The sequence below is a fragment of the Oreochromis niloticus genome, linkage group LG17 (genome assembly GCF_001858045.2).
Source record: "Oreochromis niloticus isolate F11D_XX linkage group LG17, O_niloticus_UMD_NMBU, whole genome shotgun sequence".
Classification (NCBI taxonomy): domain Eukaryota; kingdom Metazoa; phylum Chordata; class Actinopteri; order Cichliformes; family Cichlidae; genus Oreochromis; species Oreochromis niloticus.
In genome coordinates this window covers 33482529-33494815 of record NC_031981.2, presented here as the reverse complement: position 1 = coordinate 33494815, position 12287 = coordinate 33482529, and the positions used below count along the sequence as shown (strand labels likewise).

The 12287-nt window shown below is 39.5% G+C and overlaps 1 protein-coding gene across 1 annotated transcript; it reads right to left on the bottom strand.

Annotated features, from left to right (window-relative positions):
- Positions 1-1059: 1059 nt before the first annotated feature.
- atg4c (autophagy related 4C, cysteine peptidase) lies at positions 1060-12179 on the bottom strand. Its single transcript, XM_005457090.4, has 10 exons — positions 11759-12179; positions 11292-11375; positions 10519-10743; positions 8097-8436; positions 7230-7300; positions 4629-4831; positions 4385-4463; positions 3537-3613; positions 2943-3062; positions 1060-2577 (listed from the first exon to the last, which is right to left on the bottom strand). Exons 1-10 carry the CDS (start codon positions 11832-11834, stop codon positions 2410-2412), a joined length of 1443 nt encoding a protein of 480 aa, XP_005457147.1. The 5' UTR covers positions 11835-12179; the 3' UTR covers positions 1060-2409.
- Between the last annotated feature and the right edge of the window lie 108 nt (positions 12180-12287).

The window sequence follows — 12287 nt, the reverse complement described above, 5'->3', positions numbered from 1 at the left end:
AAAATAAAATCTTTATGGGGCGTCTCCATGTCTTTGTGTTGACCCCCCGATCCCCTCACACACACATCCATCCATCTGAGTAACAGAGGAATGACTCTCATGGACTCCCCTCTTTGTGAGGAATTTGCTCGGCTGCAGATTAGATTTTCAGGAATCTGCAATATGAGTGACACTTTAGGCAGCTGTGTTAAACAGGAAGGCATAGTGTATGTGATCAGCTTGCTTTGTAAAGCCACCGCTTGCTTATTGCATTTCCCCTGAGCCTCGGGGGAATATTAATCAAATATTCATACGTCCCCTGTAAATACTTGGAGAACACAGTCAGCCCTCAGACCGCTGTGCTCTGCGACACAAATGCTCTTTCATGTCTGTGACAAAAAAAAAAAAAAATCCCAAATGTCCCATCATCCCTCCTGTCCATTCAACCCTTCCTCTTCATCATACAAAGATCTTTTGCTCTTGCATATTTGATGTTCCTGCTCTGTCCAAACAGTCAGTTGCCCAGCCACTAAAAAAAGAAAAAAGAAACTTGCCACACAGATCAGACGGTGGATCTAAATGATGCCTTTATGCACTTTGCCATTGCTTCAGCATGGCAGAGAACAGATGGATTCTTCTTTCTGTCCCTCCATCCTAACCCTTGCCCCGTCTCCAACACAGAAGGGACAGTTTCCTCCTTAAAAAGCATGCCTCATCATGATACAAGAATTTGTATTGTACAGGAAAACAGTCCGGCATAGCTCAAACTAAAGGGGCAACAGACAGATTATCCATGGTAACAGAGCTTTGCACACAAGGATATTTTCTTTTCCTCCACAGAGGAACACAATTGCTGCCAGTGTCACTGGGTCACATTTTTTCCGGTTCCTGGTTAATGGGCTGTAGAGATGGTTAGCACGTACGATTAGTTTTAATCTACTACATTTGACTGGGAGAGAAAGGAACTGAATACATTTCAACACACCATTGAGGTTTGTATGTAGCACTGAATTTTATTTATTTTTTTGTCCTAGGATGGCTTAGGATTCTTAAAGTGAACAAAAAACAAACTAAGCAAAAGAAAGAAAAAATGATTTCAAGTTTATTTAACTTTTTTTGCTTGGCAGTGGTTAAACATTGTAATTTTACAAGTTAATTTATGCAAGCAGACAAAGCATGTTTTTAACAGATGGAATACTTCCTTCATTATCTATAGTTACTATGAAACTGTGTCACACCTGGTCTTACTCTATGCTGTAGAACAGAACGGAGAAAAGTGACATATGGCAAGGTGCATGGCATGAAAGGTTACAAAACTCCCTTCTGTATGAAAAATATCTCTAAAAAATGTGGAAATAATGGAGTAAAGTAGTATAACAGTGCTTATAGTGTTGACTTGAATCTCTACTGTCAATCCAAAAAAAACTTTTAGCAGCCTCTAGATTATAATTCCCTGAATTGGACTGAAAAGTCTTTTTTTAACGCTTTGATTCATTTGCTGTTATAAACATGTTAGCCACAAAGAGGTGATATCCTACAGAGAATCTTATTGTTAACATTAGATTTATAACAGATAGTGCTTTGTGCTTTATAAAACATGGCACAGTTAACCCCTTACCAAATCCTAGTCCCTTTCACTGTGATGCAAGCAGGCAAAAATGCACAAAGGCAAGCAAATACACCATACCATGTTGCAAAGACAAAGAAGTTAATTATAAAAAAAATATTAACAGTGTTTTTAAAACACTCCTTCAAAGCATATGCTTCTGCATTCTGCTCTTCATTCTTGTTTTTTGGCAGAGAGGTTTGAAAAAATTGCTCTGCCCATCTTCATAGACTGCCTAGCTTATACTAATGAAGACTTTTACCATACCTTTTAGGCTACTGCTACCTACACTAGTTGCAACCCTATGATTTTAAAAAAATAATCTAACACTGATCTTAGTTATAATTACTACTTTGACATGGCGTTCTCAGTCCTAAATTCACAAAACTGAGGTGTGAACTTGACCTGGCGATCATTATAAGCTTCTGATTTAAGGTGCAAAATCTCAAGTCCTCTGAAATCTGATGAGTTCATAAAGTCTCTATTAAAAATATGATAATGGTGCAAAATGAACAGTGCTCTCCCAAATGCTTCCCTTTGCTAAAATACCACTTCTAAACAACAACAACAAAATGTTGGGTCACTGAATTCAGTAGAGCACCAAAAGATGTTCCAAGGCTTCCTGGCATATTATTCAACATGTTCACATTGCCTACAAACATCAGGCACCAGTTTGTACAAATTCATCAGTAAAGTGTCCCGGATGCAAAAAACTGTATTCATGTAGTTCCATAAACCTCTATATCGCATACATGAGGCTTTGGACTTTAACAAATTTGATTAATCAGAAGAGGACTTGTTCTCTGTACTTTAAAAAAGGGCTGTCAAAGCAGCACAAAGTCCCCGACGGTGGTGACCGTCCTCCGCGGGTCACGGATGAAGGGCCACTCTCTCTTTTCAGGGGTCAGGCCTGCCGACAGGTCGTAATCTCTGCCGTGACCTTGCACGAAAGTGAACGCGGGGTATTTCTCCTTCGCTGATGGCTGCAGCAGCTGGAACAATAAAGCAGTGTTTCATGGCTTTGCTTTTAAAGGCTTAGGATCTTCTCTCTGAAGATGCAAATCACATTCATTTCACTTAAAAGAAACGTTTTTTTCTAAATTTAAGGAGGACGGATTTTGGTTTACAACAACAAAACGACTGGTGTGAGAAGTAAGAATTGAGACAGATTTGTGGCTAAATGGTGCCACCTGCTGGCCAACTCAGGTTAGCTGACGGATATATTTGCCAGGACAGGAAACAATGAATATACAGCAGTATTACAATAACAATAACAGCATGTAAAATAAGGAAAGAAATTGTGAGGAATTGTGTAGAGTCACAGTAACTATCAAGGTATCCTTTGCTGTGTTCTCACCTTAGACAGCTCCTGACTGATCCTCTCGTAGTCTTGAACACTTCTGGAATAGAAACCAACGGTACAGCTCGGGTCCATCTTGCTGAAAGGCATCTTCTTTGGCGAGGGGCAATGATATGACTAGACAAAGAGAGACAAAATACATGAAAATATTCATCAAGCTGAAGGGCCAGGTGACTGCGGGGCATACATACACACCATGACAGCATCGACACCAAATAAGATGTATTCTGCGTCGCATGATGAATGCAATCCTATTTATCTGCTGTCACAGCATCCGAAATTTAACACCTTGTCACATTGTATACCACGGCGCGCAAAAAGCATAAAACAAAGTTTCGGCACAGTGCCGTGTGCCGATTTGTACGTACGGGCCCTGAAATATTAAGGCTCGCAGCTCCCGAGCCCGTATTTGCCGTATTTCTCTTAAGTGGCAGCTTCAGTTATCCGAGCGGCAAATAAATCAGCAGATGGGGACTCTGTAATTGGACCGAGTGCTGCTTTAAGATTCATACCCTTAAGTACTAACAGCAACTATTAAATTCACATTACCGGGCCCCCCCAAGTCAGCTCGTCTGTGTAATTTCACATTACCTGAAGAGGGAAATCGCTGGTGCTGACATCCACAAAAGACTGACAGTAATGAGGGTCCATGTAAATCAAGCTGTCATCTGCAAGGACAAAACAAAAGACAAGTTATTCAAAAACATCCGATTATTACAAAAATGCGTTTCTCCCCCAATTTCTATGCAGAGCAGCTCAAAGTCACCACGCTTAGCCTACTGTTAGGCTTGTGGTGCGTCAAATATGCCTCCCAGAAGGTTGTTGCTTTTTAATATCCACCGGGGTGGATTAAATTCTACATAATCAGATGCGTTTGTACAAGCCCATTCTTTACACCCACAAAAAGCGGTTGTCATTTAATTTTTGTGTGGGGGAATTACTTTTACAAACACGCAATTATATTCGACCATTTGCATATGATAAATGCCGCGCCGAGGTGCGCCTTGGCAGGGAGAATGTATTGCTTGTCATTTAGACATCATCCACCACTGTATTTCAAATTGGTAAAATGTAAATGCGTAAATATTGACTGCCAAGATGTACAACTGAAGGTTCCTCCTGGCTCCTGAAGGTGATGAAGAGTGGCTCACTTTGGGGCTCAGATGAAATTTAATGCATGCCTCCTATGGAAATCAATTACGCCTCACAACTTGGGAGGTTTACTTGTGATAAATGGGCGAGGCTTTGATGGGTCAGAGAGAATAAAGTAAGCCCTGCTTCACTTGCTTCCATCTCCACTCCTCTCCGTTTTCCTCGCGCAAACAGGAATACATTAACTCACTTTGTCTCTTCACATAAGAAGGGTATATTATGCAAAGTAATTTGCTATTCGCACCAACCTCTCTGTGCGTCTTCTTTCCCTCGTTTCCATTACTAACCTTGAAATCCTACGAAGTAGCAGGCCTGTTTGGGCTTCCCTCCGATGATGCCTATGCAGTACTCCAGACTCAAAATGCTCTGAATGGACACAGAAGGACAGAACAGACTTAAGTTTCCCATCATCCCAGCGGCATAATCCTTTCTTTAATCTCCAAACATCTTTGTTCTTATTAATATGAATATAATATTTGTTTTGTAGGGTTTTTTTTTTTTAAACCATTCAAATCTAGATGCATCTTTCACCTTTGCAAAGTCAAAATACTCTGGGTTTGTCTTCTCCCCTCCGAGCCTCACAGGGACGAGGATAATTACAGCTCGGCTCTCCGGTAAGGTGGAAGCATGCGCCGGCTGGTCATTCTGTGGCAGAGTAGGGGCGTCTGGTGTCTCATCAGAGGTCCGCTCTGCTCTCGGTGCCCTGTGGCAATCGACGACATCAGCGCTGTATACTACAAAGGATCGATAACACAAAAGGTCAGATTGAGGTCATTCAGTCTGCTGTGTTTTTCACCAAAATCCATTTGGATGAACAGTCAGCAGCAAGCAGTCAGTAAACATTGTCTTTTTTTTTGCATTCCTGATTTTGTTTTTTTTGTTTTTAAAAAAAAATTGAACAAAAAACAAAAACAAAAACAAAAAGAGCTGCCACAGATAGGTGACCTTAAACAGTTATGCCACTATACTTCATTTAAAAAGGAGGGTGGCTTTTGGTTTTTTCCCCTCTGGTAAAGTCTTGTTTTTTATTTCATTATGACTTTGACTATAAAACTAAACAACCCTTTTTTTTTGTAAAGGGTAAACCATCTGTACCATCTTCTCTTGTTGTGATATCGCCCCCTGCTGCTGCTGCAGTAGAGCTCATTACTTTCGAAGTAGCGTCCACGTGTTGTAGATACTTTATTTACATTCATGTAACCAGGGGGACTACATGACAGCCATGTGAGAGACACTCAAAGATCATGTCATCACTGTAGTTAAGTTACTATCTATCAGGGGCTGGTCAGATATGTGGTCAAGAACACCGAGCACCTCTTTAGCCTTTTTAAAATGAAATCAAGTGTACACGTGTTTTTAAGAAGTGAAGCATAAATTCAATCTGGATATACATTTCGTTTTTTTATATCAAACTCAAATACACATTATTGACATAATGACACCAGGCTGTTTAACAAAGGGTATTCAATTCAATTCAATTTTTTTTATATAGCGCCAAATCACAACACCAGTCGCCTCAAGGCGCTTTATATTGTAAGGTGAGCCCTACAATAATACATACAGAGAAAAACCCAACAATCAAATCAGAATTCTATAACCTGCTTACATCCTATTCGTAAATGTAAATGCACTGAATAAAGAGCTACTCTGGAACCACACTGCACCTCTATAAAAGCAATGAGTTTCGGCTGTTTACAGGTCTGGAGCATTCAGTTGTTTTGTTGTTAGCATGTTAACACAATGCCAATGAGGAAAGACATAAGAAATTATCTTATAGAAGCAGTTGTTGCAATCTGAGAAGAATTGTAGGGATATTTCCAAACAATCTGAAATCCATCTTTCTATAGTAAGAAAGATTGCTGACAAGTGGAAGGGATACTTGCCAGTCTTCCCAGAAGTGGATGTCCCAGTGAATTAATGCCAAGGTCAGACAGTGCAATGCTCAGAGAAACTGGAAAAAAAAAACAATAGCTACATCTCTGACTCTACAGGCCAGCATGCTAAATGTTAAAATTCATGACAGTATAGTTAAAGACTGAACAAGTATGACTGGTTTGGAAGGGTTGTCAGGAGAAAGCCTTTTTTTTCTATAAAGAATACAGCAGCATGGTACGGTTTGCAGAGTCGCACCTGAACAAACTACAAGACTTCTGGAACATTCTCCATTTGACAGACGAGATCAAACAGAAGGTGTCTGACCATCATGCACAACTCCACTCCACTTTTTCACAGATGACTTCTATACTATGGTCTCACGGTATGGTCTCATTTGTCATGTGTTCATTTGAGATTATACTTCAAAGGATCAGGTAATTTTTATGTCACGACACAAAAAATCTTAGAAGTAAAAATGGTTGTGCTTTCTTTATCACATGACTGTCACTTGTATATATAATGCTAATCTGCTCATACTGTTTGTGCTAGTTAGCATGTGACATTTATTAAGTCTGGTGCATGCTAGTGTGTGCTGCTTTGTTTACAGATAGTTTGGGTAAAGAGTGACATAGAAATGCATGAAAAAAAATGGAATTAAATATCACAATCATCATGATCTACAGTAATTTTTTAAAATCCCCCCTTTTACTTAATAATAACAAAAAAATAATAGCAATAATTATTTTTTTTAATTACTCAAACTATGAATCAGAAAAAAAATCTATTGTATTAACCAGACTGAATTTAAAGAGCTGTTTTATCTGTGCAATAAACTGATTGTTTAATATCTCAGTCTCAAGAAAATATTTTTTTTTAAATGGCACAGTTAAAAATGCTCAAGGTAATGTTCCTGGATTTCACTTTCTGTCCATATGAAACAAGAGAGAATACACAAATTCTCATAGTATGAAAAGCAGGAAGCAGTAAAAGTTTGCATTTAGATAAATAAATCACCAATAACTGTCTCTCTTTGACTTTAGAATCAGCTCTCAAGTTATTGAGGTTAAGAAGAGCCAGGGGTGGGAGGTTATAGATTTGGAATGGATGTGTTTGTTGGGTAATAGACACAGTGAGACTACTGTCACTGCTTTACGCAGCTCGATCTCACGGCAGCAAAAAGATGGCGGAAAACGCAAGGTCCGCCTGGGCGCTGTGCCCAGTCTCCTGCTTCATCAACAGCAGGCTCATCTTTCATACCTGTGCAGTCTTGGGAGACATAGGCAGTTATACACGCCAAACCAGGGTCCATCGCTTCCTCGACAGCTTTCCTAAGAGAAAGAGAAAGGGAAGGAAGACAAGAAGAAGAAGAAGCAGTGAGGAAATGGATGAGAAATGGAAGTTTGTACCTGGAGGTTATGCTAACCCGACATCGAGGCTTTGTTCATCATCACATTGCAAAGTTAAATAGCAACAGATGGGTGTTTTAAACAGGTTAAAATATATGAAGATATTTCCAGATAATTACACAGTTGTTGATAGACACATATGGTCACTAGATTGTATACATTATAATTATTTCATGATGATTAATAAAAATTAAGTCTCCATGATTTAATGTAAACATGGGTTACATTAGATGATGATTCATTGGCACAACTGAATTTTGTGGAACAGCTATGCGGAGGCTTTATAATGGGTATAATCATTTTACTATAGGCAGTTTACATATGCACAATTAAACATACATTAAACAGGTTATTATTTTGGTTTTTTTATTTTTCAGCAGTACAAATGTTTTGGTGTAGTCTCCCTCCTCGTGCTGAAATGATTTACTGACCTCAAGAAAATGTTTATTTTGTTGAATTACTTTTATTTTATGATAAATTTTTATGTCAAGACAAACATGCATTTGTACATTTTCTTTCCTGTTACATGTTTTAAATCGTAGATTTTTAAAAATAGCTAACATGACTAACATGGCAACTAATATAAACTTCAATCAATAACAAAACCCTGTTATTTTTGTCCTAAACAAAACTAAACCATCACTGATGCATAGTCATGATTAAATCAATCAAATCAAATGGAAACAATTTTAAGTTCAGGACAAACTGTTAAACCTACTTGAGGATGTGTGCCACCACAGCTGGTCCGTACCAGTCCCCGGCCTGTTTTCCCATTGTCAGGCCTAAGCGGACGAGCCTGTGGAGGCCCAGTGGAGTCGAAGGGCTATCTCCAAACCAAGACACCAGAGTGCGGTGGTACATCTCCTTTAAATGTGCATCTGCCTCCTCTGCAGATCCAAGGGAAAGTGCTTGGGCCTGTGGTGATGAGCTACGTACAGAGGGTCCAGGCACACCTTGCAGGGAAGCCTCCAGAGAGGCCACCAGACGTTTGGCTGCAGTTGTAGTCCACGTCTCTGTGTCTAAAGGCTGGAGTGTCAGTGCTTCTGACCAAGTCCAGTCTTTGGACAAATATAACATATGAGCAACAATTAACATTTCCTCTGTGAACACAAATGTTACTTAAGTCTGTTTGGAAAAAGAAAATCTCAGAATATTTAAATTCCAAGTTCTGTAGACTTATACAAATTTTTCAGCATTCACCCAAATCTCATTCCAGCTGCGAAGCACAGTGGAGGGACCTTTGTGGCTTGGGGCTTTATTGCTGCCTCAGAACCTTGATGCCTTGCAGCCATTGAGCGAACAATGACAGCAAAACTGTATGAAGGATTTTCCAGGAGACTATCATCAGGAATCGTTAGACGATGCTACATGGCAATGACCCAAACCACACCAAGAGTTTAAACTGAAACAATTTTTTCGCAAGCAGCTACAGGAAATGTCTAATGGTGCCAGCTGCTGATAAGAGAAGCTCTAAAAGCTACTAAATTCAAGTGATTGCTTACTTTTCCAACCCCTACTGGGGTTTCTCTGCAATCTTCTCAAAAGCAGGGTAAAATAACCTACAAAATGTTACTTCCAAGGTGTTACATAGGTAGTCTGCACCATTCTAGCAAGACAGAAAATAGTTAGAGAATTCATACACAACACAGTACTTGCAGTGCAAGGACAGGCTATAGGTTTTTAAAGCCTGATATGAGAAGTAGAAAATAATAGAGTCTACTCCTTTGACCAACTCTTTATGAGGATCTTTGAACCTGATCATTCAACATATCAAACTTCCATTTAGAACATTAAGAACAAAAAGTCATTCAGACCTTGAAATTAAAGGTTTTTGCCCTAAAGAGTCTGAACCATGTGTGCTTCTGTAAAAGAATAGGTGTCATTCTGTTCAATTACAAGTTTGAGTGTCCCAGTATTTCATTTTAACTGTGCCTCAGCCTTACAAACAGGGAGGGAGCTGAAGGCGGGGAGAATGGGAGTGGCCCAGTCCATAAAATGGACCAGAATAGAGTCTAAGGCATTAACTAAATGACCTTGATTCAAAGTGAATCAAAGCGAAAATTGATCAATAAATATCCTAAAGTGGCCATTAGTCATTTTATAGAGAAATATTTCATTAGTGACATATTTTAGATTTGACAGAAGAACAAGTTTTAAATATTGTTTTCTAAATGGCTGCTTTAAACCGGCAGTCATTCCTTATGTAGACTAGAGCTGTTGGGAGACAATAGATCTTACAAAGATATTAAGAGTTCGCTCATTTGGATGCCTTGGACCAACTAAAAACTTACGAATTAAGGAAACTCTTCAAACTTAAAAGGAGTTTTTCAAAAATAACCATTAAACAAAAAATAAACTGGCATCTGTGTGTGTGTACATGTTTTGTACGTGCACTTTTTCTTTGTCAGACTGGCCTTTTATAAACCCTGCATGTGCACACACAGGAATTAAATAAAATAAGTATCCATATATGCTTACCACTGCATTATATATGCAGTACATATACACATACGGATCCACTGTGTCTCAATAGAGGCAGCTGTTACATGATAGACAGTATGGAACCCAGCCCAAAAAGCATCAGTTTTTTTGTACGTTTGAAAAGTTAATTTAAGCTTAATTAAAGAGACAAAAGATGTTATCTCACAGTTGATATCTTTGGAAAACAAAGAGCTCAGCAGTTTACACTGCAGAGATCTTAGCACAATAGAGTTGGTCTGAAACACAAACAGGTGAAAACACCAGACTTGTACACCTAAACTGCCAGGGCTGTCATCGGGTGAGACATCAGGTACATGCTGCACAAGGTCATAAGCCTATCTCGGGGATAACACATTCACACCTACAGTCAATTTAGAATCACCAATTATCCTAACATGCCTGTCTTTGTACTGTGGGAGGAACCCACACATGGACAGGGAGAACATGCAAACTCCACACAGAAAAGCCCCACGTAGCCAATGGATTCAAAGGCAGGTGCGCTAACCACTGCAACACTGTGCCGCTTGGGACCAAAGACATTTGGACAATGAACTAATTTGAATATTTAAACTCAGAATGATATATGATTTTTATTTTTCATAGATCTTGTTGTAAGGGGTTATACCGTAGCACAGCTGCAGTACCATCATTTTCCTCACCTCTTCCCAAGAAATGCAACATAAGTCCTTGAGCCAGCATCATCTGACCAGCCCTCAGCATGCAGCCCCAGCCACAGTCAGAGGTCAGCGTGCTGCCTGGCAGAGGGGAAAACTCTTCCCTGTAGGTGAGCCAGACACGGGATGCAAAATCCCTCCGGAAAGCATCCACATCCCCCATAACAAGGTCTTCAACAGAGGCTTCAGTAGGACTCTCTTCATCTGTGGCTAAAAAAAGATAACAAGGGATTTGCAGTTACTTTTTAATTGTGTCAATTATAATAAAATGATAATTTTAACTTTCTTATTGCCATTTCTTACTTGTGGCTCATACCAATTGGTGTAACTGGTTAGCGGAATTTATCTACAAATTCAATGGCTGTATCAAAGAGACAATCCTGCTATTTCACTAACCACAAATATGAGAATGATCTAAACAATATCTACTTAGATGTTGATTCATAAAAATTAGACAAGTTAATACTGGTGCTTAAGTTATTTGTTACATACTGTACATCATATATACTGTATACAATTTTTTTCAATAAAGTTGGGTGCTGGGTAAAGTGTACATAAAATAATTAAAATCATTAAAAGTGAGCCTATGATTGTGTGGGGTATAATTATGTGTGATTCAATTTTTTGTTTTTGTTTAGAGTTCACACAGTTTCCCATCTTTTGGGGAACCAGTATTGTCTGTGACTTTGTCATTACAGGGAATTCAATGAGCATAAAAGTGTCCATTTATTTATGTAACTGCATGTGTTCAAGCATACCTTCAGCCTTAAAATGGTAACATTTTCCCAGAAGCAGCACAGGAGAATTTCTACTGAATGACGTCTTTGGTTTGAGAGCCCAACCTACGACACAGAATAAACAGACATGTCATAGCTTCATCGATGGCGTGGTTTAACTGACACACCTATCCTAGGAAACTAATCAGTAAGTGTACTGGGTCAGTTCCGTGACTCCTGACTTCTTGTTAATAAGACGGAGAGCGTTCGCCATTGGACAAAAGTAGGCCAGTAGAGAGAAGACATTCAATACAATGTGGAAAAGTTTGATGAAGAACTATTTTAAGGAGTGACTAAGCAGCATAAGACTGTGTGAGTGTGTGTTCTGTTGTGGAGAACATGGACAAGTCAAAGTAACACATCAGTGACGCGTGCATTGAAAACAAAGCAGGCACTCAGTGTTAAACATCGGTGTGTGTGTGTGTGTAAGCCTGCAGCCAATTACTTACTGTACTTCACATTGTGCCACACTGACAAGAACTTTGTCTTCAATTTTTCCACCTCGTCGCTCCCTTTATTCTCCATTTGAAACAGTGAGGGAGGAAACCCATTCCCATTCAGCCACCAACTGTTTTACGTGACGCACACACAGTGTTAACTATACAGTATGACTTCGAGGTACAAAAATGACACGAAATTAAAGCTTGCAGTGAGCACATCGCTTCATTTTAGTTTCCTCCATCCGGTCGTTTTTCCCTCACAGACGCGTTGCAGCTCCGAGTTGAAACACGCCAAAAAGACAATAAAGATAATTTAAAACACAGTTTGTCGTCCAGTAGTTGCTATGTGAACTCGCACCCCAAACACGAACACCAATATTTACATTTTGAGGAAGTAGAAACAGTGAAGTCAGGTGATCTCGCGGTGTTTCCGCTGGGAAGAAGTAGTAAAACCGGCGAGGGTTAGCCTGAAAAATAAGTCCAGACAACCCGACAGGGCGGCGTTAAACGCGGTTTCCCACCAGTAACTGTCTTTAAC

What these genes read in the sequence shown, in the direction of transcription:
- atg4c (XM_005457090.4), bottom strand. Translation starts at nt 11,834, where the DNA reads ATGGAGAATAAAGGGAGCGACGAGGTGGAAAAATTGAAGACAAAGTTC. An exon ending in TGTCTCCCAAGACTGCACAG is followed by an intron (nt 4,832 to 7,229) that starts GTATGAAAGATG and finishes GATCCTTTGTAG; the next exon opens with TATACAGCGCTGATGTCGTC. An exon ending in CTACTTCGTAGGATTTCAAG is followed by an intron (nt 3,614 to 4,384) that starts GTTAGTAATGGA and finishes TTGTCCTTGCAG; the next exon opens with ATGACAGCTTGATTTACATG.